This window comes from Chiloscyllium plagiosum, chromosome 6 (assembly GCF_004010195.1).
Source record: "Chiloscyllium plagiosum isolate BGI_BamShark_2017 chromosome 6, ASM401019v2, whole genome shotgun sequence".
Classification (NCBI taxonomy): Eukaryota; Metazoa; Chordata; class Chondrichthyes; order Orectolobiformes; family Hemiscylliidae; genus Chiloscyllium; species Chiloscyllium plagiosum.
Genome location: NC_057715.1, coordinates 48,126,858 through 48,152,749, shown reverse-complemented (window position 1 = coordinate 48,152,749; position 25,892 = coordinate 48,126,858). Strand labels below are relative to the sequence as shown.

General features: G+C 41.9%; 1 protein-coding gene across 3 annotated transcripts in view; it reads left to right on the top strand.

The window, feature by feature from the left end:
• The window catches only part of zmp:0000001236 (mastermind-like protein 2), a 423,342-nt gene that overhangs the window by 285,576 nt on the left and 111,874 nt on the right, over positions 1-25,892 (top strand). For all 3 annotated transcript variants that reach the window (XM_043691468.1, XM_043691467.1, XM_043691466.1), the window contains exon 2: positions 13,148-14,599. In XM_043691468.1, the coding sequence (XP_043547403.1) occupies positions 13,238-14,599 (1,362 nt within the window). In that variant the 5' untranslated portion in view covers positions 13,148-13,237. The remainder of the gene's footprint in view (positions 1-13,147; positions 14,600-25,892) is intronic.

Genomic DNA, 25,892 nt, shown 5'->3' with positions numbered 1-25,892 from the left:
GTCCAGTCAACTTTCCTCTTGATTTAAGCTGTAAAAAGCCCCATCGTGGAAGAAAATGTAGTAACCTGGAATTATCAGACCAAAAAGAGTAGAAACATATGTAACGTGGATCTGACCTCTGCTCTTCTGTTCTGAACTATAGTTTTGTAGTTAAGACTTCTTTTTCCCATCTCCAGCATGTGGACATGCACTGCTCTAATGGCCATCATAGAGAAATGGTACATTGTGATCAAAAATATGAATTAAATATTCCACTGCACATGACATTCAAATGGCAGATGTTATGGAAAAGCAGCTAGGGTAGCCTTGATAATAAAACATGACGTAAGGCAGTAATGAGGAAGATTTTTGACTTGAATAAGCAATAACTAGAACTAGAATGGATAGAGATAAGAAATTAGGGGTCAGGCAATGCTGATGAAAAGGGCTTTCTAGTTCTCCTGACAGTAGCCAAACTGTACAAAATGGGTTTTTACCAAAGGTTCATGGGTGCTCTAATCTTCATTGAGAGCAGATAAATTATAGGGGCAAAAGTAGTTTAGAGAACATGTTCTTGAAATGCATTCAATATAATTTTCCAGATCAATATACTGTTACGACATTATCCCTCTGCTAATCTAAACTCGACACACAGAAGCTCACTTTGCGCTGTAATCTGTTAAATTTCAAGAAGCAAAGAACTATCCGTAATTTCACTAATTAAGGTAAAAATTAGCAATTTTATTCTTTAAGTCCAACAGAGAACAGTAAAACCACTATTTACAAATCCTTTCTCTTAAACCTCTTTTACCTCCCACTCTACAATACTGATCTGATATTTTAAAAAAAACGATTAAAATTTACAAAAACAAAATCACATTTCAAAATCAGTCAGCTTTGTTGATTTTCCTCTGTAGATTTTCCTCTGATTTTTCCTGGGTCGTCTCTTCGGTCTTCTGCTGCACAGCTTTTCTTATGGATAGGTTCCTGTCAGAGAGCTATTTCATGAGCAGTCTATACTTGTTGGTCCTTGACATTTGTAGAGTCAAAGAGTCATATAGATGTACAGCATGGAACAGATCCTTCGGTCCAACTCCATGCCATCCAAATATCCCAACCCAATCTAGTCCCAGCTACCAGCACCTGGCCCATATCCCTCCAAAACCCTTCCTATTCATATACCCAACCGGATGCCTTTTAAACGTTGCAATTGTACTAGGCTCCACCACTTCCTCTGGCAGCTCATTACATACACGTACCACCCTCCGTGTGAAAGAATTTCCCTTTAGATCCCTTTTATATCTTTCCCCTCTCACCCTAAACCTATGCCCACTAGTTCCGGACCTCCCCGTCCCAGGGAAAAGATTTTGTCTATTTATCCTATCCATGTCCTCATTATTTTATAAAACTCTATAAGGTCACCCCTCAGCCTCCGATGCTCCAGGGAAAACAACTCTAGCCTAGTCAACCTCTCCCTATAGCTCAAATCCTCCAATTCTGGCAACATCCTTATAAATCTTTTCTGAATTCTTTCAAGTTTCACAACATCTTTCCGGTAGGAAGGAGACCAGAATTGCACACAGTATTCCAACAGTGGCCCAACCAATGTCCTGTACAGCCTCAACATGTCCTCCCAACTCCTGTACTCAATACTCTGACCAATAAAGGAAGCATACCAAACGCCTTCTTCACTATCCAAGCTACCTGTGACTCCATTTTCAAGGAGCTATGAACTTGCACACCAAGGTCTCTTTGTTCTGCCACACTCCTGAGGACCTTACCATTAAGTGTATAAGGAGAAAGTGAGGACTGCAGATGCTGGAGACCAGAATTGAAAAGTGTGATGCTGGAAAAGCGTAGCAGACCAGGCAGCATCCGAGGAGCAGGAGCAGGAGAATCAACGTTCCTGAGGAAAGGCTTATGACCGAAACATCGATTTTCCTGCTCCTCAGATGCTGCCTGGCCTGCTGTGCTTTTCCAGCACTACACTTTTCAACATTAAGTGTATAAGTCCAACTAAGATTTGCTTTCCCAAAATGCAGCACCTCACACTTATCTAAATTAAACTCGATCTGCCACTTCTCAGCCCATTGGCCCATCTAATCAAGATCCCGTTGTAATCTGAGGTGACCTTCTTTGCTGTCCACTACACCTCCAATTTTGGCGTCATCAGCAAACTTACTAACTGAACCTCTTATGCTCACATGCAAATCATTTATACAAGTGATGAAAAGTAGTGGACCTAGCGCTGATCCTTGTGGCACTCCACTGCTCACAGTCCTCCAGTCTGAAAAACAACCCTCCATCACCACCCTCTGTCTTCTACCTTTGAGCTAGTTCTGTATCCAAATGGCTAGTTCTCCCTGTATTCCATGAGATCTAACCTTGCTAATCAGTGACCCATGGGAAACCTTTTTGAACGCCTTACTGAAGTCCATATAGATCACATCTACCACTCTACCCTCATCAATCCTCTTTGTTATTTCTTCCAAAAACTCAATCAAGTTTGTGAGAGATGATTTCCCACTCATAAAGCCATGTTGACTATCCCTAATCAGTCCTAGCCTTTCCAAATACATGTACATCCTGTCCCTCAGGATTCCCTCCAACAACTTCCCACCACCAATGTTAGGCTCACTGGTCTATAGTTCCCTGGCCTGTGCTTACCACCGTTCTTAAACAATGGCACCACATTAGTCAACCTCCAGTCTTCTGGCACCTCACCTGTGACTATCGATGATGCAAAAATCTCAGTAAGAGGCACAGCAATCACTTCTCTAGCTTCCCACAGAGTTCGAGGGTACAACTGATCGGGTTCTGGGGATTTATCCACTTTTATGTGTTTCAAGGCATACAGCACTTCCTCCTTTGTATTCTGGACATTTTTCAAGATGTGACCATCTATTTCCCTACATTCTATATCTTCCATGTCCTTTTCCACAATAAGTACAAATACAAAATACTTGTTTAGTATCACCCCCTTCTCCTGTGGCTCCACACAAAGGCCGCCTTGCTGATCTTTGAGGGGCCCTATTCTCTCTCTAGTTACCCCTTTGTCCTTAATGTATTTGTAAAATCCCTTTGAATTCTCCTTATCTCTGTTTGCCAAAGCTATCTCATGTCTGCTTTTTGCCCTCCTAATTTCTCTCTTAAGTACATTCCTACTGCCTTTGTACTCTTCTATAAATTCCACTCCATCTAAACCTTTAACAATATGGCAGTCCCAGTCTATGTTGGGAAAGTTAAAATCCCCCTACCATAGCCACTCTGTTATTCTTACAGATAACTGAGATGTCCTTACAAATTTGCTTCTCAATTTCCCTCTGACTATTAGGAGGTCCATAACGCAATCCCAATACGGTGATCATCCCTTTCTTATTTTTAGGTTCCACCCAAATAACATCCCTGGATGTATTTCTGGGAGTTTCCTCCCTCAGTGCAGCTGTAATGCTATCCCTTATCGAAAACACCACTCCTCTCTTGCCTCCCTTTCTGCCCTTCCTGTAGCATTTGTACCCTGGAATATTAAACTGCTATCCCTGAGCCATGTTTCTGTAACTGCTATAGTATCCCAGTTCCATGTTCCTAACCATGCCCTGAGTTCATCTGCCTTCCCTGATGGCCTCTTACATTGAAATGAATGCAGTTTAATTTATCTTGTTCTCTGCTTTGTCCCTGCCTGCCTTGACTGTTTCACTCGCCTTTGTTCTCAACTGTACCAGTCACAGATTGATCTCTTTCTCCACTATCTCGCTGGGTCCCACCCCCCAACCGTACTAGTTTAAATCCTCCTGAGCAGCTCTAGCAAATCCTCCTGCCAGTATATTAGTCCCCTTCCAATTTAGGTGCAATCTATCCTTCTTGTACAGGTTACTTCTACCCCAAAACAGCTTCCAATGATCCAAAAATTGAATCATTCTCCCATACATCAGCTCCTCAGGCATGCATTCATCTGCTCTATCCTCCTATTCCTGCCCTCACTAGCTTGTAGCACCAGGAGTAACTCAGATATTACTACTCTTGAGGACCTCCTTTTTAAATTCCTGCCTAACTCTCTGTAATCTCCCTTCAGAATCTTAACCTTTTCCCTTCTTATGTTGTTGGTTCCAATGTGTATAATGACCTCCTGCTGGCCCCTCCTGCTAGCCCCTCTGCATCCTCTTTGAGACGAACCTATTTTACAAAATGTCTGTTTTTATACCCAAAACATTGGATCATTTCATTAGTTTGATGTCATCAAAACAGTAAATACAAATTCGATTGGATTTTGGTATCTGGGACATAATTTAAACAGATTAGCTGAAATTGAATTTGTTTTTGTTCCGTGGCAATACAACTCCAACTATTTGTTTCCACCAAGTGTTACATTTTTACATTATTCAGCACTCTGTGCTTTCAGTCAGTCCTTACTCACTTTACCTCTCTCTTAAAGGTACAGTACACCTACACCTTCATAACAATACCATGAAGCCAACCAGGGAAGTGGTTACTTTTGTCATATATTCTTATTACTCTTCCATGGAATATGGGCGTCACTGGCAAGGCCAGCATTGGATGTGCATCTCTAATTAGTCTTCACATAGTGGCTTGCTTGCTGTGGATCTGGGATCACATGTAGGTCAGACTGGAAAGGTGTCCATAAAATTTAAAACCAAAACAGACTCTTCCAGTGATGGCACCATCCTTGTGTAACTGCTGGGGGCGGTAGCTCAAGGCATCCATATTTGCTACTTGGTCTCCTGCATGGTGTTCCAACTTGTAATTGTACACACTTAAAATTAGAGTCTACCACTGAATTTGCCCCAAAGCTATGGGCTTTGTCTTCTTTGAGTAACCCTACCAGGGGTTTGTGTTCTGTTACGACTACAAATTTACATCTGTAAAGGTATTGATGGAATTTTCTCACATTTCTTTTTTTTTTGGGGTAGCACGGTGGCTCAGTGGTTAGCACTGCTGCCTCACACCACCAGTGTTCCTGGTTCGATTCCAGCCTCGGCTGATTGTCTGTGTGAAGTTTGCACATTCTCCCCGTGTCTGCGTGGGTTTCCTCCTGGTGCTCCGGTTTCCTCCCACAGTCACAAAGATGTGCAGGTCAGGTGAATTGGCCATGCTAAGTTGCCCATAGTGTGAGGTGCATTAGTCAGAAGGGAATGGATTTGCATGGATTACTCTTCAGAGGGTCGGTGTGGACTTGTTGGGCCGAAGGGCCTGTTTCCACACTGTAGGGAATCTAATCTAATCTAATCAAAGATAACTGCCAAACTTTCCTTCACAATCTGAGCGTATTTGCTCTCTGCGTCAGCCAATGTCCAGCCAATGTGTGTTCTTCTCCATTGGACCATCTCTGAGACAACACTACACCAATAATGAACAAGGAGGCATTGTATGTCAGCACCAGATCTTGCTTGGGATCATGATCTGCCAACACTTTGGACAATTATAGTTGCCTCTTCATTTCCCTAAATACTACATCTTGGATATGAGAATGATAGATCTCAAATTTTCATTGCGAGTCCCAGTCGCAGGGCGGAGTCAGATGATCTTTATTTGCGATTTATGGTTTATAGCAAAAAAGCATAAAGGCACACACAAAGCTTTAAAATGTCATAATTGAGAGATTTCTGGCTTAGAGTGCACATGCATCCCTTTGATTGCTATTCATCAGGGAACCACGATGACTCTTCGTAATTAGCTTGCTCAAACAGCATCTTCACTGAGATTGGAAAAGCAAATCAAGGGAGGAATTTTATGAACGGTAAGGGCCTTCGGGAGTGTAGTGGAACAGAGGGATCTTGGAGTTCAGGTTCACAGTTCTCTGAAAGTGGAGCCACAGGTAGATAGGGCAGTGAAGAAGGCTTTTGCTGCACTGGCCTTCATCAGTCAGGGCACTGAATATCAAAAATGAGAAGTTTCGTTGCAGTTATACAGGATATTGGTGAGGCGACACCTGGAGTATTATGTTCAGTTTTGGTCATCTTGTCAGAGGAAGAATGTTATTCAACTGAAAAGAGTGCAGAAGAAATTTACAAGGACGTTGCCTGGACTCACTGCTCTGAGTTTTAGGGAGACATTGGACAAGCAAGGACCTTTTTCTTTTGAGCATACGAGGCTGAGGGGGGACATAATATAGATGTTTCAGATCATGCAAGGCATGGCTAGATTGAATGCACTCAGTCTTTTTCCCAGGGTTGAGGAATCAAGGGATAGAAAGCATCAGTTTAAGGTTAGAAAGAATCTGAGGGGCACCTTTTCTACTCAGAGTGTGATATGCATATGGAATGAGCTGCCAGTGGAACATCTAAAAGGCATGTGGAGAAATACATGGATAGGAAAGGACTAGAAGGATGTGGGCCAAGTGTAGGGAAATGGAGTTAGTGTGGATGGATATTTTGATCAGCATGGACTAGTTTGGGCCAAAGGGCCTGTCTGCATGCTGTAGGGCTCTGAGAGAGGAACAGGCTTGTCTTTCGATCACAGTTCTCTTATCTTTCTCCTTGAGTCTTTTCACAGTAGAATATTTGCTAGAATTGCCAGTCAATTAGATCAAGAACTTTTAAATTACTACAAAGGAATATCAGTTCCAACAAAGTTGGAGTTGCTGTGGTGCCTCAGTGGTTAGCACTGCTGCCTTGCAGTGCCAGGGACCCAAGTTCAAATCTAGCCTTGGATGACTGTCTGTGTAGAGTTTGCACATTCTCCCTGGGTTTCTTCCAGGTGCTCAGGTTTCCTCTCACAGTCCAAAGATATGTGAGTTAGGTGGGTTGGCCATATTAAATTGCCCATAGTGTCCAGGGATGTGTGAATTACCTATAGGAAATGCAGGATTACAGGAATAAGATAGGGTGCTAAGTCTGGGTGAACAAGTCTGGGAGAGGCTGAACAAGCTGGGGCTGTTTTCTCTGGAGCATCGGAAGCTGAGGGGTGACCTTATAGAGGTTTACAAAATTATGACGGACTTGGATAGGGTAAATAGGCAAAGCCTTTTCCCTGGGGAGTCCAGAACTAGTGGGCATAGGTTTAGGGTGAGAGGGGAAAGATATAAAAGAGATCTAAGTGGCAAATCTTTCACTCAGAGGGTGGTTCATGTATGGAATGAGCTGCCAGAGCAATTGCAACATTTAAGAGGCATTTGGATGGGTATATGAATAGGAAGGGTTTGGAGGGATATGGGCCAAGTGCTGGCAGGTGGGACTAGATTGGGTTGGGATATCTCATCGGCATGGACGGGTTGGACCGAAGGGTCTGTTTCCATGCTGTACATCTCTATGACTCTATGACCTTAATTTTTTTTTAATCCGCAGTCCAATGTCCTTCTACAGTGATAAGGAGGGGCATTTTTACTGTGTGAACCTGGTTTGAATCTTTTACTGATTCTTTTAGTATATGACAGATAGATTAAATAATTCAAGAGAAACAATTAATTCTGCAACCTTGACTTATTAGCTGCTATGTACAGTGTTGATATTGTTCTACTTGTAATTAACTAAATGTTACATGTTATCATTAGATTAGATTAGATTACATTACAGTGTGGAAACAGTGTGGAAACAGGCCCTTCGGCCCAACAAGTCCACACCGACCCGCCGAAGCGAAACCCACACATACCCCTACATTTACCCCTTACCTAACACTACGGGCAATTTAGCATGGCCAATTCACCTGACCCTGCACATCTTTTTGGACTGTGGGAGGAAACCGGAGCACCCGGAGGAAACCCACGCAGACACGGGGAGAACGTGCAAACTCCACACAGTCAGTCGCCTGAGGCGGGAATTGAACCCGGGTCTCACGCGCTGTGAGGCAGCAGTGCTAACCACTGTGCCACCGTGCCGCCCATCATCTATGTTCTTGCAAGAATGATTGCACTTTCAGCAACCCTGAACAATGTTACTGTCAGCGTTAGTAATGGGCAGGCAAAGATTAAAGTCAAGATTAGAGTAGTGCTGGAAAAACACAGCAGGTCAGGCAGCATCCGAGGAGCAGGAAAATCAACATCGGAAGTGTCAATTTTCCTGCTCCTCAGATGCATTAGTAATGGGCAGCCCTAACAGAGACCATTTCCAACACTGACCCTTTTTCAATAACAGATGGAAGGGTACCAGGATGGAGTTTAGGTTATGTATAAACGTTCAATAATAATTCAGCAACCTGAGCTCTGTTATGGATATAGGAGGCGGGGCAGCTTTATTCATCCTCAGTTTATCTTTCACTGGGTGTAGCCCAGACTGTAGCCCACATGGGGTGACTGGAACACATTCTTTTCCTTCCTTAGTTGTATGGCAACCTTGGAAAAGTGTCTAAGGACTACATCCAAGTTCCCTCAGTTCTCTTTTTTTGGTCTTCCATGTTGTTACCAGGTCACCCAAGTAACTCACAATCTGTTAACCTTTTAAAATGTTCTCCATCTTCCGCTAAAAAATGGCACAGGCTGATGATAGGCAGTCTTGTATATTGGTACAAACTGTTGTGGGTATTTATTGTAGCTTACTTCTGGAAATCCTCATCTAACCACAATTGCAGGTACACATGGCTCTTAAACAGCTTTGTGAAGGACAGCCCCACTGCCAGCTTCGCTTACAAGTCCACAGTGCAAGGGATTGGATATTTATCCAGCTGCGAAAAGCAGTTTCCCAGTAATGCAAACCAACCTGTTGGGTTGCACAATCAGTACGACCAGTGCTGCCCATTCAGCAAACTGTACTGGCTGATGATTCCTTTGCTTTCCAACCTCCTGATTTCTGTCTTTACTTTTGTACGTAAGCTTTATTTTTGTACGTAAGGCATGGGGCAGGCCTTGCAGAATTGTGGGATTGCTTAGTGGGCGGCACTGCTGCCTCACAGCGTCAGAGACCCGGGTTCAATTCCCGCCTCAGGCAACTGACTGTGTGGAGTTTGCACATTCTCCCCGTGTCTTTGTGGGTTTCCTCCGGGTGCTCCGGTTTCCTCCCACATTCCAAAAATGTGCAGGTTAGATGAATTGGCCATGCTAAATTACCCCTACATTTACCCCTTACCTAACACCAGGGGCATGGGTGGGTTGCGCTTCGGTGGGTCGGTGTGGACTTGTTGAGCCGAAGGGCATGTTTCCACACTGTAATGTAATCTATACAATCTATAATCTATACAATCTTCCTGGTCATCATGCAAGGTGGCCTTGGCTCCTTTGATAGTGCCACAACTTCCTGGTATCCATCTTCAGGTATTTAATTTGGACTTAACTCAAGCAGCCTTTTCCTAATTGAAAAATGTTGAGCCAATCAAAGTGAATCTTTCTCAACCAATTTTGAGCCTGGGCCTGAGTCTTTTACGATAATTGAACCAGTTTTTTCCATACGAAACCAGAACCAAAGTTGAACCCTTCATTTTAAAGGTCCCCCAGCATTGGTTCTCATTCTAGCTGAAGTCTTACACAAACTGAAGGATTGGAGCCCAGAGCAAGTTTTGTTATAGACCAGTTCAGCAATCACTGGTACAGTCATGCTGGTAAAAACCTCAATTAGAACTGGGTGACCCTTTAATCAGACATTTATTTTGATTGGTTCTGATTTGGATACTACCTCTGTTCAGAATATATCCTGAATGGGGCTGTGCAAATGCCTTTACTCAAGTGGTGTCCCTTTTAAGCCATTTGGCCTGGTGAGGGCTTCCACTTCCATTGGAATACTTTGTAACTCATATGCTTCACTTGCTGCATTTTCTTTGACAAAGTCAGTTGTAGTGCCTGTTTGATGTCCAGTTAGGCTTCAGCTTGTAGGTGCTTTTGCATGGTTACATGATCAATCCCATTCTCATTGCCACTGAAATACCTTCTCAGAGGCCAAGTTACCCTTTACTTACACATGCATTGTACTCGACACTGGTCAGCCTTCCATAGAGGTAGCTCTCAGAGTGAACAGAATCTCTGACACCCCTGTTTATATCTGTCAGCCAGGTTAACTGCCACAATCAGGTAACTCATTGTATGAAGTCCTCCTGTCTGACCTCATCATTACCATTATAGTCTGCTTTATTGTTTTGCAGAACAAAGTGAAATTTACATTATCCATGTTGTCCTTCAGCTGCTACATGTCTGCCAACTCAGTCAACTTGTCTAAATCACCTTAAAATGTCCTTGCATCCTCCCTGCAACTCTCAATCTTGCCCATTTTTGTGTCATCATCAAACTTGGAAATGTTATATTTGGTTCCCTCATCCAAATTATTTTTACAAATCATGAATAACTTGATTCTTTTGATACCTCAACAGCCACTACCTGCCACCTAGATAAAGACTTATTTGTTCCCACTGTCTGTTTTCTATCTATCACCAATTCTCAATCCATGCCAATATATTATTCTCAATCCTACATGTTTTACTGTTACCCACTAACCTCTTTAGTTGGTGCCTTATCATAAACCCATGCTGGCTTTGTCCAATCCTGTTAATGTTTTTGAATTGTTCTGTCATCACATTTTCTTATAATAGGTTCAAACATCTTCCCACTACTATTGTTAGGCTAATTGGTCTGTAGTTCTCTTTTTTTGTTTCTCTGTTGCTCCCTTTTTAAATACTGAAATTGCATTTCCCACACTCCAATCTGTTGGAACTGCTCCAGAGACTATAGACAAATTATCATCAATGCATCCAATACTTCCAGGGCCATTTCAATTCTGGATGTCGATTATTAGGCCCTGATGATTTGTCAACTTTGAACCCCATTACTAACAGTAATTTCCTTCAATTCTGATCTCTCAGTAGACGGTTAGTTCCAAAACAATTATGGGTGGTTATTTGTGATCTCTTTCATGATGACAGAATCAAAGAATGTGTTTAATTCTTCAGCCATTTTTGTCTTTTTTAGCTTTCTTTTCACTTCACATTTTTTCAAAGCTTTTATGGTCAGTTTGATAGTCCCTGCAATTTTACTCTAATACTTTATTCTCCCCCTCTTTAATCTCGTTTGCTGAATTCTAAAATGTTCCTCGTCCTCAAGCTTATTGCTCTTTCTGGCAATTTCATAAGATTCCTGTTTGAATCTAATATTATAACCAATTCCTTTTAAAGTCATGGTTGAGCTGTTTTATTTATGCACCAGACAGGAATGAATTGAATTGAATTGAATTTATTGTCACGTGTACCGAAGCATAGTGAAAAGCTTTGTCTTGTGAGCAATATAGGCAGATCACATAGTTAAGTAGCATAGATAGTAAATAATAGATAAACAGCGGCAAAAACAAAAACACAGGTACAGGCGAATGTTAAGAGTTTGTGAGTCCATTCAGCATTCTAACAACAAATAGGGCAGAAACTGTTGCGAAACCGGCTGATGCATATGTTCAGGCTTCTGTACCTTCTCTGTAGTAGGGGTTGTATAAAAACATTGCCAGGGTGGGATGGATCTTTTAAGAATGCTGGCGGCTTTTCCTTGACAGCGGGCCTAGTAGATGGATTCTATAGATGGAAAGTTGGCCTTTGTAATTACTCGGACTGAGTTCACCGCTCACTGTGACTGTCTCTGATCTGGAATGGTACAGTTGCCATACCAGGTAGTGATACATCCAGACAGAATGCTCTCGATGGTGCACCTATAAAAGTTGGGAAGGGTATTTGCCGTCATTCCAAATTTGCTCAGCTGCCTGAGGAAGAAGAGATGTTTGTTGGGCCTTTGTAACCAGTGCATCCACACATAGAATCCAAGAAAGCTTTTTGTGGAAGACCACTCCCAGGACCTTGACACTCTCTGTACTGTTAATGTGTAGGGGGGTATGAGTAACATCTTGCCAAAAGTCAATAATGAGTTCCTTGGTTTTGCTGGCATTGAGAACTAGGTTTTTCTCAATGCACCATTTTTCCATGTCTTGCATTTTCTTTAAATGTTAGTCCATCCATTACCAACACTTTTAGTAAGGTAACCAAACCATTCTTGTCAATTTGTGCTTCATACCCTCATAGGTGTGCAAAATGTGCTGCCCCTGCCCAGGAATAAGCATCATAGGACCCAGTGCTGCTCCAGATCTGGGGCCTTGACCTGTGCACAGGAGCCCTCACCCCACCTCTCCAACCTGAGCACAATGGGCCTGCCCACCCCTGCACTCTGAGCACAGACCCAGAGAGCCCAGGCTCCCGTTTTTTGTCCCTGAGATATCTCTTCTGGCCTCTGATACTGGCACAGATATATTTAAATAGTTTGACCCTAGAACAGGCTATGGGGTCAGGACTGTAGATTCACTGGCAGAGCATGATTCCCTGTATCATTTGTAAAATCAAGTTATCTATACAATTATTGCCATTACCTTTTCGAGTATTTTTTTTAATATCTGGAATGAACATCTGAAAATATATAGCAGTAAAGTGCTGATGACTGCAGATTTGTCATTGTCAATCATGGTTATAAAAGCAGTTTGAGGTGGTGTTCAACCATTTTCCTTCAAATAATTAGTCGATACTAATGAAGTGTTAATGAGTTTGGGTGGGAGAGGGATATGTGTAATTTGGGCGGCACGGTGGCACAGTGGTTAGTACTGCTGCCTCACAGCACCAGAGTCCTGGGTTCAATTCCCGCCTCAGGCGACTGACTGTGTGGAGTTTGTCCGTTCTCCCCGTGAGTGCGTGGGTTTCCTCTGGGTGCTCCAGTTTCCTCCCACAGTCCAAAGATGTGCAGGTCAGGTGAATTGGCCATGCTAAATTGCTTGTAGTGATAGGTTCATTAGTCAGGAGGAATAGGTCCGGGTGGGTTACTCTTTGAAGGGTCGTTGTGGACTTGTTGGGCCAAAGGACCTGTTTCCATACTGTAGATAATCTAATCTAATGTCAACTATATTCTCTTCTTCTGCGAGTGCCTGGTTCACCACCTGAGAGGACCCAGCGTATTTCTGGAGTCTAAAATGCTGAGAGATGAGGTGGTACCAGTCATTAGTGGACACAATTGCTGTAGATCACCATTGGCAATGCTGTCATCATGGCATGACTGCCTCTTAGATTCAGGAAAATAAGGTGTTCTCCCAATGACTTGTCAATTTCCAGTGTCCAAGATTGCAGTGTAACATGCCAAATTGCAAAATTTGCAATAAGTAGATATTAATTGTTTAAGCATTATTTACCTGTTAATAATGACTAGTCTTTTTTTAAGGAGGGATAAGTAAGTAAAATGTTACTAGCAATAGAAGTTCATGCATTTTTATTCTTTTAGTTACAGGGTTCAATAAAAAGAAAGCTGGAAGGAAATGGTTCTCCCATAAACAGCGATAGACAAAATGGCATCTCCGACGGGTCTTTCCAAATGGCTATTAAGAGAATACGAGTGGATGAAGCTGGTCTTGCAATAGGCCAAAGTGGGCATCAGCTCAGTAATGGACAAGGTCAAACCATGGAGATTTCTGTCACAATGGAACCCTCAATATCAGGAAAAGACAGCAGCTTGATAGGAAGCACTCAAGCCAAGGATAGTGACATCAGTTCTGATTTCAACTTGTCACTCAACAAAGAGATGAAACAGGAACGAGTGGAGAGTGTTTCATGCACTGAGAACTTAAACAATCAAATCTCCAGCAACAGTATGTTGTTTGAGCCCAAAGATGATCTAGGAATGCAGCTGCTTGATCCAGATTTGCAGGATTTATTTGATGAGCTGACAAATATGTCAGGTGTTCCTCCACTGAGTGAAATTGATCTGGATAACATGTTAAACCCCAGCATTAGAAATGAAGAATCATTCAATATGGACCTTGGTCAGCGCAACCAGAGCAATGGAGCAACTGTGAAACCACATTCACAGTTGGAAAATCCAAAAGTTAAAACGGAATACTCATCTGGGTTTACCCAGGCAACAACAGGATCACCCCAAATGCGGCCTCCATCCGTTGGACCACCATATTCCATCACAAATACGACCATGTCCACTCTTTCACCCAGTTCTTCAGCACCTCAAAGTCAAAGCCAACCACAGCAATCCTTGCCTTCTGCAACAAACAAAACCCTGTCCAATTGGCATGACATGTCTCATGCACAGCAGCTGAAAAAGATTGCAGACAATCGGCAGCAGCACACCATGCTCCAGCACCAGCAGCAAAGCCAGGCAGCTAGCTGGCCACCTGCTCCACAGTCTGGTCCTTCATCAGGAAACTTTGTCCAGGAGAAAATACCCAGTCCATCCCTCCTCCAACAGTCCTTCAACCCCCAAAATTCTCTGCTCACTGGGGTGTCAACTAACAACAGTAAGGCCAAAAATATAAATAATTGCCTTTATAAGGTCCCAACTGCAGCACAGACTAGCCACATGGATATGATAATTCACCAGCAGCAGGCTCATAGTATAAATCACAGCATGATAAATACTAGGTCTGCATCACCAGATGAACTTTCGTATAATAATACTAAGCCCTTGTCTCATTTTGATCCAGAGTCAGGCCAGATCTCATCAATATTGGCTTCCCAAAGCAAACCTTCTGTCTTACATTATACTCAGCAGCAGCCTTCAGCACCAACGCAACAACCACCACCACCAGCAGGTCACCTCCAAAATCAAGCATTGCAGCGGGCCCAGAGCATACCAATTGCACTGCAACAAAAAGTGCTGCTGCAGAAGATGCAACAAAACCAGCAGTCATCAGGGCTGCAGTATCCTCTGACTCAACACCGACAGGTACAAGTTAAATTTTTTTAAATATCTGACTGCAACAGTGTCAATTTTAATCGAATGCTATCTTCAATAATTTCTCATATCAGTTGTTTATTACTGTTAAAACTGCTACTAAATTAATATGTTTTATGTATTGGCTGACTGGGGATTGACTGACTGTGGAAGTATATTGCTCATGTGTATTCTTTTTAATGTATCTCCTGCCAAAAAAATAAGCACCTATCTCTGTCATGTTAATGATGTAATGATCGGTGCAATGTGGATTTTTATGTCGAATATCCTCTGCCAACAAACTATTGATATAATTATTACTAATATTGTTATGAGACATTCTTGGAATTTTGAAAAATGTTTTCAAGTGCAGAGATTCTTTTATTGTGATTTGAATTAAGGTTTTTAAAGAATTTTTAATTAAAACATGATCAGTTAAAAGTATTTCAATTGTGTGATTAAGTATCAGTTCTAAAGTATATTGGGGGATATTCTACTGTAGGTTATTACAGAATAAGCTGTACAAGTGAAGCTTTGGATAATTTAACAATTGTATGTATATATCACAACAGTTCAGCCCCAATCATTCCATCCAATTCTGGGTACCAGTTGGTGGGAATGAGCATAGAAATTATAGAATCCCTACAGTGTGGAAACAACAAATTTGGCACAACAAATCCACATCGACCCTCCAAAGAGTAACCCACCTTGACCAATTCTGCTATTATTCCATATTACCTCTGACAAATGCACCTAATTTACACATCCCTGAGCACTAAAGGCAATTTAGCACGGCCAGTTCGCCTAAACTGACCATCTTTTGATTGGAAGTCAGAAACCGGAGGAAACCTACGCAGACACAGGGAGAATGTGCAAACTCCACACAGACAGTTGCCCAAGACCGTAATTGAACCTGGGTCCCTGGTATTGTGAGGCAGCAGTGCTAACCACTGAGCCTCCATGCAACCCGTATCGTATTGAAGTTTTGGAGAAAGTAGAGAAGAGATTTACTGGAATGGCTCCAGGGTTTCGGATTGCAATTTTGTGGATAAATTTGAAAAGCTGCCCATTTTTATCTGTAGTGGAGAGTTGTTTGGAATTTGCTGCCTGGGAGACTCCAGCCGAGGTTTCAGAAGAGAGTTGGATACATTTGAAAGTGTTGAATTTAGAGGGCTATGAAGATAGTGCTGGAGAATGAGACTAGCTGTGTAGCTCTTACAAGAGCAGGTACAGACATAATGAATTGAATGGCCTTCTTCTGTACTGTAAAATTCTATGGTTGCAAACTTAAGGAGAAATTTGACAAAAGTGTTCAAAATCATGAGAGAAGGAGAGCCGGGAAGAATTTGCGTTAATGCAGTGTTTCTTGTAAACTCGAGGTCCTCCTAAAGCCATTTCTGCAATGTAAAACTGAAGGATTTATGTAGAGTAAAACAATTTTTTTTTGTAATGCTGAGGGGTCAACAATAGGAGGGCACAAATGTACGTTGATTGCGGAAAAGTGAAATCTAACATGTGGTTAGGGTTTGCAAAACACTGTAACGTTATGTTGCAAAACCTCCAAGAACAGTGTATCCTTTCTAAGGTCCGAGCATAGATTGAGCAATAGTCTTCAAAAGGAATTGGATGAATAATTCTATAATTTTGGGAAGGGAACAGGGAAAAGAGATTAATTGAGATCCTGTTTGAAAGTTAGCATGGACGAGGTGGATAAATTGCTGCATTATTTGCTCTATTACGTTATGATTTCTATGAACTGAAGAGGTAAGCAAAAAGAGTAGAGAGGAAATGAAGTCTGGAATGTGGGACCAAGAGTAGGCAATTGTCCCCCTCAATTCTGTTGGATCAATCAATGAAGTCATGGCTGATTCTTGACCTAACAGAATATTATAGTCCATGTCCCTTGCTACATTTAGAAAAGAGTAGTCTGTCATTTTCAATTTTAAAATTAGTAATTAGTTTAATATTAATTGCCATTTTTGGAAAAGATTCATAAAGTTCTGCTACCCTTTGTCTGAAATTATCTGTTCCCTTAAATATTTTTAACATTTTCGACAAACCACTGTAGCATTCTGAATTTATTGGAACTTCACTGTAGTTTATGTAACGTCTCTCTGTATTTTAACCTTTTGGAGCCAGGAATCATTGAGATCAATGTATTTTGCAAAGATGTCCATGCAGTGCATTTGGTATGAGCCTATCAGCAGTAAATGCTTGAGAAAGACAGACCTGACATTGGAACAACAGCCTCTTGCAGACGCGTGCACCTATATTTGGAACATCAAGAGGCCTCATTGGCCACATTCTGGCCCCTCGGCTGTATGTTGGACAGATAAGGTTTAGAAAAAATCCATTTAGGGCCACAGTAGAAGGCAATAGTCAATAGTGAAATGCCATAGTTTTGCCAATTCATTTTGTCCATCAATGTCTTGTAACTTCATATTGGAGCTGAGGACAAGCATTTTAGCAGTAGTTACATGAGACAAGAATGAAAGTGGCCATAATGGTATTTATGGCCATAACAGAATGAGGTCTAAAATTCATCTCAGAGTTAAGCAGGAAGTTCATCACCTGATTTGGCAATAACAGTGATCACAAAGGGAACATTACTTAATTTCAGAGACTTATACAAGCTATTCTCCCCATGATTTGTCATTGGACAACTTAGTTTAAAAATATAGCTGACCCGCTATTATTTCCTAGTACTGAAGCCTCAATTTACCTTGATTTCTGAGGCCATTTCGAACTTGGATGCAGATACTCATGAGTCTGCGCACTGACAGCAGATCCAAGCAGAAAACAGTGACATCATCCTGAGAAGCTTTGACCTGCCGGCCTCCACTGCCAGGAATAGTCACCCCTCTTCTTAATGGAGTCAGCAGAAGATTCCATACAGCACAAACAAAACAGGCAAATGGGCAGCCCTGTCTCACTCCAGATCTGATTGTGAGGCTTCCTAACTCCCACCCATTGATTGAGCCTGCACTAAAACTCCTGATGAATTGCTTATCCCAAAATGTCAACTCTCCTGCTCCTTGGATGCTGCCTGACCTGCTGTGCTTTTCTAGTGCCACATTTTTTGACTCTAATCTCCAGCATCTGCAGTCCTCACTTTCTCTGAATGATGTTGGTGTAGAGCATTCAAATTCAATTGCAGATTCACTCCCCAAAGCCCAGTTTGGACAGCATGTCCTACATGTAGGTGTGCTGTATCCTGTCAAAGACCTTCCCCTAGTCCAGGCTGATGAGGCAGGTGCCCACACTCCTGTCTGAACAAAGGTGATTGTGTCCCTGAGCACTGTGATGCTGTCAGAGACTATCCTGCCTAGTACAGTACAGGTTTGGTCAGGGTGAACTGATCCTGTCACTTCTGGGAGTTTTATTCTTTACTAAGGACTCAAGGGTCTTGGTCAACTCAGGAACATCTGCGACCAATTTGAACTGGCCTCAGAAGGCAAGAGCGAGGCCATGTTCTTTGGAACCTGGGTCAACTGATCCTTTATTCCCATAACCTTCAGGACAGATTACCTGATGGCGCTGGGAATGTGGTTCGGAGGGTCTGTGGCAAGCGCAAAACCTTGGGAGGAGTGTTTTGCCAAGGTGAGGCAGAAACTGGGTTTTTGGAAGCACCGCTCCCTCTCCATTGCTGGTAAAAACTTGGTCATCACGTGTGAGGTACTTTCTCTGTTGTTTTATGTAGCGCAAGTCTGGCACATTCCCAGAACCTGTACCTTTGCAGTCATCCACGCCATCTTCCACTTTATCTGGAGGTTTAAGCTGGATTGTGTCCACCAAGATACCATGTACAAAGTTCTGGACAAAGTGGGGGTGGTCGTACCCAATATCACCCTCATTCTAATTGCCACCTTTGCTTGTGGCTGCATCAAGCTGTGCATAGACCCTCAGTAGGAAGAGTGTGATGCTGGAAAAGCACAGCAAGTCAGGTAGCATCCGAGGAGCAGGAGAATCAATGTTTCGGGCATAAGTCCTTCATCAGGAATGCCTCATTCTTATTGAAGGGTTTATGCCTGAAACATCGATTCTCCTGCTCCTTGGATGCTGCCTGACCTGCTGTGCTTTTCCAGCTTTCTCCTAGTAGACCCTCAGAATGCAAACACCAAGCTGCTGAAGAATGGATCTGGTCACAGAATGCTCCAAGTAGTTGGATCATTCCATATTATCTGTCTTTTGTGGAGAAAATTGAAAAGAGAAACGCCTTTGACCAGAAGTCCATTAGAAAGTTGTCAGTACATAGCATGCTGGAGACCCTGAAGGAAAAAGAGACAGTGAATTCTATTAGATTGCTATGTGAGCAGAATGCCTCATCACCAGAACTTTCAAACAAACACCAAGAGAAGAACTAATGCAGTTATATGACCCTTTGATCTTTTACAGATAAATTCTGTATCTAAGGTCTTCCTCTGTCACTAACACCTGAAGAAAGAGCAAGGCACCAAAAGTCTGCATTTTCAAATAAACCTGTTGGACTGTAACCTGGTATCATGTGATTTTTGACCTAGTCCACCTTCACTGCATGTATAATCTTGTTTAAGTAAGCAACAACTAAGGTTTGTTTTGCTACATATAACAAAACTATTGAACTGCTACAGTGACTAAATACATACATAAAGATTTTTATGAATAAATTATACAGCACAGTTTTTTTTATACATACAGAATGACACCTTGTTGTCTTCAGACAGTGTCACTACCACCTTCCACCAAAGTACTGTGTATATCCAATGCCAAGCAGTAGAGCATTTAAAGTAAGGATATGTTTTACAAGCTAAGTGTAAAGTGTGAGTAAAAATAAGTTGAATTAAGTTCACAACTTAAACTTGATCATTGCTTTTTTTAAATCATCCATACCATCCAAAAGCCAAAAGGTATTAATCTGATAAGCGCACTGCAGACTTAGAACTGAATCATGCAGATCAGTTTAGGTATAGGTTTGTCTCCAAAACTGACATAACTGTTGTGCTTAGCAGACCCACATAAGATGACACTTTGATACTTTACCAGTTCATATATTGTAAGTGCCACAAAATAAAAACAGAAAATGCTGGATAAAGCTAGAAAATCTGGTAGCATCTGTAGAGACAGAGAGAGAGAGAGAGAGATCGGGAGTTAACATTTCAATACCGATATGACTCTAATAGAGTCAAAGAGAAGTACAGCACAGAATCAGACCCTATAGTCCAGAACGTCCAGGATGACCAAATATCCTAACTAATCTAGTCCCATTGGCCAGCACTTGGCCCATATGTCTCTCAACCCTTCCTGTTCATATACCCATCCAGATGCCTTTTAAATGCTGCACTTGTACCAGCCTCCACCACTTCCTCTGGCAGCTCATTTCATACACACATCACCCTCTGTGTGACAAAGTTGCCCCTTAGGTCCCTTTTATATCTTTCCCCCTCACCCTAAACCTATATCCTCTAGTTTCTCCCCCACCCCAGGGAAAAGACTTTGTCTACTGATGTAGTGCATGCCCCTCATAATTTTATAAACCTCTATAAGGTCACTCCCTCAGCCTCCAACTGTCCAGAGAAAACAGCCCAGCCGAGCTCAAATCCTCCAAACCTCGCAAAATCCTTGTAAACCTTTTCCAAACCCTTTCAAGTTTCACAACATCCGTCCGATAGGAAGGAGACCAGAATTGCACACAATATTCCAAAAGTAACCTAATCAATGTCCTGCACAACCACAACATGCGACCCCTCCCAACTCCCGTACTCAATGCTCTGACCAATAAAGAAAAGCACACCAAATGGCTGTTCACTATCCTGTCGAACTGTGACTCTACTTTCAAGGAACTATGAACCTGCATTCCAAGGTCTCTTTGTTCAGCAACATTCCCCAGGATGTTACCATTAAGTGTATAAGTCCTGCGCAGAATTGCTTTTCCAAAATTCAGCACCTTGCATTTATCTAAATTAAACTCCATCTTCCACTCCTCAGCTCATTGGCACATCTAATCAAGGTCCTGTTGTATGCTGAGGTAACCTCCTTCTGTCCACTACACGTCCAGTACAAACTTACTAACTATACCATCTATGTTCACATCCAAATCATTTATATAAATGACGAAAAGTTGTGGAGCCAGAAGGGATCCTTGTGGCACGCCACTGGTCTCAGGCCTCCAGTCTGAAAAGCTCTTCAGAACCTTTAACTGTAACTATCTCCTTAAATATTCAGATTTACATTGAAGAATGATGAGTGTGGAGAGCAACTACAGGACAATTGATTTCAAATAAATTGTGCTTTGTGTTAATGAGGTCTACAGAAAATGAGAACATATCGGGAGATCAAGAAATAAAACAAAACTTAACTGAAAATATATTTTTAAAGAGTGAAAGCAGTCATTTATTATTTTCTTCATGTTGAGAACATTTTATTATCCAATCATGATTTGTTTCTTCACTAAAGGAGATTTCCACCATATGTGATCTGAAATTAAATTGAAAACCTGTTTCTTGCAAATGGATTTATGGTTTTGTTACATACAGAAACTGAAGAAATCTTCTTTCATGATGGTAATGCAAACAAGTATATACAACGTGTGTCATACAAAGGTTTATTGAGAAAAACTAAATTTTGGTGACATCATACTAACTTTAAAAAGAGGTTGCTATTCACTTATTTGAACAGCTAGTTTTGAATGTAAACTTTCTTTTACCATTTGCATGGAGAAGGAATAAAGTCCGTGTGACATAAGAAGTTAAAGTTACTCTTAATTATTAGCATGAATGTTAAAGTGCAATATATAGATGCAGTGGATGCAGTGGATAGTCAGAGGCTTTTTCCCAGGGTGGAAAGATAAACTATAAGAGGGCAAAGGTTCAAGGTGCAGGGGGAAAGTTTTGGGGTGAAACATGCAGAAAACGGTTGTTGGATGCCTGGAATGCATTCCCAATGGAGGTAGTGGAAACAGGCATGTTAGCAACTTTTAGAGTGTATCTTGATAGGTACATGAATGGGAGGCAAACAGAGAGATAGAAACCACATATGAGCAATACGTAGTGGGCCTAAATAAGTATTAGGATTCAGTGCAGGTTTGGTCGGCTGCATTGCGTTGTTTTGTATAAAGTCACTAGCTTGCCATGACTGGAATCTGACATGCTCAAAAGACTGGGTTAATGGAACTGCTATGTGACTATTCCATGTTTTTATACTGTAATTTGATTAGTAAGGAAGCAACATATTTGTTAGAGGTTATGCATCACAAAATGCTGAGTTTGAAGAAATATTATTGAAATTGCATTCTGTTGAGACCAAAATTTACACCTTTTAGACAGCAGCATTAATATGTGACTTTAGTGTCCTCCAGTACTTACTTCATTTTAGCCATACCTTGGATTGAATTTAATCATATACCTAATTTAAAATTTAAAAAGTATGCATAAGGAATGTAGTTACAATGAGGTTGTACAGCTAAACATGGAGTAATATTTTCAATATGGAGGATGCATATTGCCCACTGTCAAATCGCTGTTTACACAAAGCATAATGGTAAGATACAATAATCCTAGTGCAATATTTGGCCACAGGTGACTTAACAAAAACTAGTGCTGGGTTCACTATCATCTTTCTCTAATTGAATTTTTCAATTTGAAGCATTTTACATGAAAATCTAAATGCATTCTAATATGGTAAAAGAAAATGGTTTATTTATGTAAACATTCAATAATTGTGTATCTTAATTTAGCTGTTATTCCATATATAACAATGTCATATTAGGTTACATCAACTAATTATATATGCCATTGTTATATATCATGTCAACCAGTGTCTACTTTATTAAGTTCCATGGATAGCGAAAAAAAAAATCAGAAATATGCCAGGAATACATGGCAAGTCTATCAAAATCTGAAATAAGGAAAATTGGGTTAACATTTGAGATGGCAACTCTTCATTCAAATTCAGTGAGGTGTTGCAATTGACACCTGAATTGTTAATCTGTCTTCTCTCCTTTGAGTTATTCACAATTTTTGACAACATGCTGTGAGTTTAAGCATCAGCAGTTTAAATCATTCCTTGAATCGGAGGCCAAGCTCTGGTCAGACATTGGCTGTCAAAGAATGTGGTGCTGGAAAAAGTGCAGCCGGTCAGGCAGTATCTGAGGAGCAGGAGAGTCAACATTTCGACTATAAGCTCTTCATCAGCAATGAGGGGGCAGCCCAAGGAGGCTGAGAGATGATTGAAAGGGGAGTGGGGCTGGGGGAAGGTAACTGGGAATGTGATTGGTAGATGAAAGTGGGATGAAGGTGATAGGTCAGAAGGTGGAGCGGATAGTTGGGAAAGAAGAGGGACTGGGAGGACAGCTCGAGAGGGCGATGCCAAGTTGGAAGGTTGGATCTGGGATAAGGTGGGGGAGGGGAAATGAGGAAACTGGTGAAATCCACATTGATTTTGTGGTTGGAGGGTCCCAGGGCGGAAGATGAGATGTTCTTCCTCCAAGTATTGGGTGGCTAGTGTTTGGCAGTGGAGAAGGCCCAGGACTTGCATGTCCTTGGTGGAGTGGGAGAGGGAGTTAAAGTGTTCGGCCACAGGGCAGTGGATTGTCTAGTGCGTGTGTCCCAGAGATGTTCTCTGAAATGCTCTGCAAGTTTGCATCCTGATTCCCAATGTAGAGGACACCACATTGAGCACAATTGATACAGTAAATGACTGGAAGTACAGGTAAATCTGTTGGATGTGGAAGGATACTTTAGGGCCTTGGATGGAAGTGAGTGGGGCGGTGTGGGCACAGGTTTTGCACTTCTTGCGGTGGCAAGAGAAGGTGCCAGGAGTGGAGGATGGGTTGGTGGTGGCGTGGACCTAACAAGGGAGTCACGGAGAGAATGGTCTCTCCAGAACACAGATAGGTGTAGGGAGGGAAATAGATCCCTGGTAGTGGTGTCTGTTTGTGGAAAAGGTGGAGAATGATGTGATGTGTCCGGAGGTTGGTGTAGTAGAAGATGAGGACCAAGTTTTTGGGTCCTTTTGAGAGGGTCTTCATTGTTTACTAATTGTTGTGATTGGAGGGTTGGGGTTCAAGAGCAGAGGTACAAGAAGTGGAGGAGATGCTCTGGAGGGCATCTTTGACCACATGGGAGGGGAAATTGCAGTCTTTGAAGAAGGATCTGGAATGTCCTATGGTGGAATTGGTCTTCTTGGGAGCGGCTGCAGTGGAGGCAAATAAATTGGGAATAAGAGATAGGGGTTTTACAGGAGGCAGGGTGGGAGGAGTTGTGGTCAATGTAGCTAGGGGTGGGTTTGAAGTAGATGACTATGTTTTTGGTCACCGAAAATGGAGATGGAGCGATTCAAGAAGGGGAGAGAGTTGTCTGAGATGGTCTAGGTAAAATTGACGTTGGGGTGGAAGGTACTTTACAGGCTGCCTCCTGTAAAAATACTATCCCTTATTCCCAATTCGTCCTCCTCTGCTGCATCTGCCACACTCTTCGACTCTGATCTCCAGCATTTGCAGTCTTCACTTTCTCCCAGAAATTGGCTGCGTTCATTTGCTGTGTTCCCTCCTGCATTGCTGAGAAATAGCAACTCACAGGGGCCATGTAATTTTTTGTCAGATGGTGGTACTGACTGTTGTGCCTGACACACAGTGTGTTTTAACTCATATTGAGCAAAAGAACGGTGAGCCGACTCCTAATAATAATAAATAATAGTATTCATTTATTTGACACAATTAATAATATTACAAAAACTGCACTATAAGTTAACAATTTACACTACCAATGTTTATCTTGTTTTTTAACTTAACTCTGGATGATTGTATATCACCACACTAGAACTTGGCCGCGCTCCATATGGGGATGTCATCTAGTCGTCTTCTCCTGATGATCTCAAGAGTGCCTTCTCTTCTCAGTGGTTGGTCTTGAGTTACCGCACTCGAGCTACTGTGCTGAGCGTGGTGTTGCGGTGATTCTTATATTCTAAAGTCTTTGTGCCCTTTTGGGAGGGTCTTCAGTGTTCACCAATGGATTGATCATGTTGATGGCAGGGTGGTCCTTTGGTCTCCATTCCTGAAGGTGCTGGGCACATGTAGCCTCCTTCAAATCAGGGAGTGAGGCACCTCCATATCTGGTACACACCTCGATGCTTCCAATCACCCTGGATGACATTCCATTGACTCCATTCAAACCCAAGTTTGGGTGTGTATTGTAGGGTCTGCAGCTACCAGGTTGTTTGCAAACTGTCTGTTGGTGGTTTTTGCCTGTCTGGATTCTATACCATGTTTATTAGCACAGTCATGTTGTTCAAAGCTTGCCTTAGTTTCCCAGCATACCATAGTCATTATCTAATCTTTGTAAATCCATCATAAATTCATCAATTTGAGTGGCCTGTCTGGCCACATTCCCTCCTCTTGATCCTGAACACAAAGCATGATGGATCACATATTAAAGACCAATCTCTGTGCAGTGACTACATGACCATGGAGAAAGTGAGGTCTGCAGATGCTGGAGATCAAAGTTGAAACTTTATTGCTGGAACAGCACAGCAGGTCAGGCAGCATCCAGGGCTGAACACAAAGCATGATGGATCACATATTAAAGACCAATCTCTGTGCAGTGACTACATGACCATCCAGTCTCAAGCTAAGCACAATATATACTTGAACAACTAAATTGTTACAGATAGTGCAGTAAATTAAAATAAATAAATGAACCAATACAGAAAAAAAACATAAAGCCAGAGAATAGTTGACACAAACAACATGATAGCAAACTGTATCTGAATGGAACAATAAAAAGCCTCGTACTTACAGCTGATCAAGCAAATGTAGTAAATTAAAATAAATACGACATTGGAGAAGTAAACAAATACAAAAAAATTGTAATAAGAAAAAAATTCATGAAGAAAATCGAACACAGAAAATATTGTTTACAAACAATGGGATAACTAATATTGACTAAGCTAACAAATATTTATCTGTTTGGTGTCTTGTGTATGTTGTTCCCGATGATGATGATGATCCCAATGAGATATATCTTGATTGTGTTTCATGCAGTCATGGTTGTCCTGAGGAGAGATCAAGGTTATGTCTGTTGTTATCTTTGAGGAGAAAGTGAGGCCTGCAGATGCTGGAGATCAGAGCTGAAATGTGTTGCTGGAACAGCGCAGCAGGTCAGGCAGCATCCAGGGAACAGGAGAATCGACGTTTCGGGCATAAGCCCTTCTTCAGGAATGAGGAAAGTGTGTCCAGCAGGCTAAGATAAAAGGTAGGGAGGAGGGACTTGGGGGAGGGGCGTTGGAAATGCGACAGGTGGAAGGAGGTCAAGGTGAGGGTGATAGGCCGGAG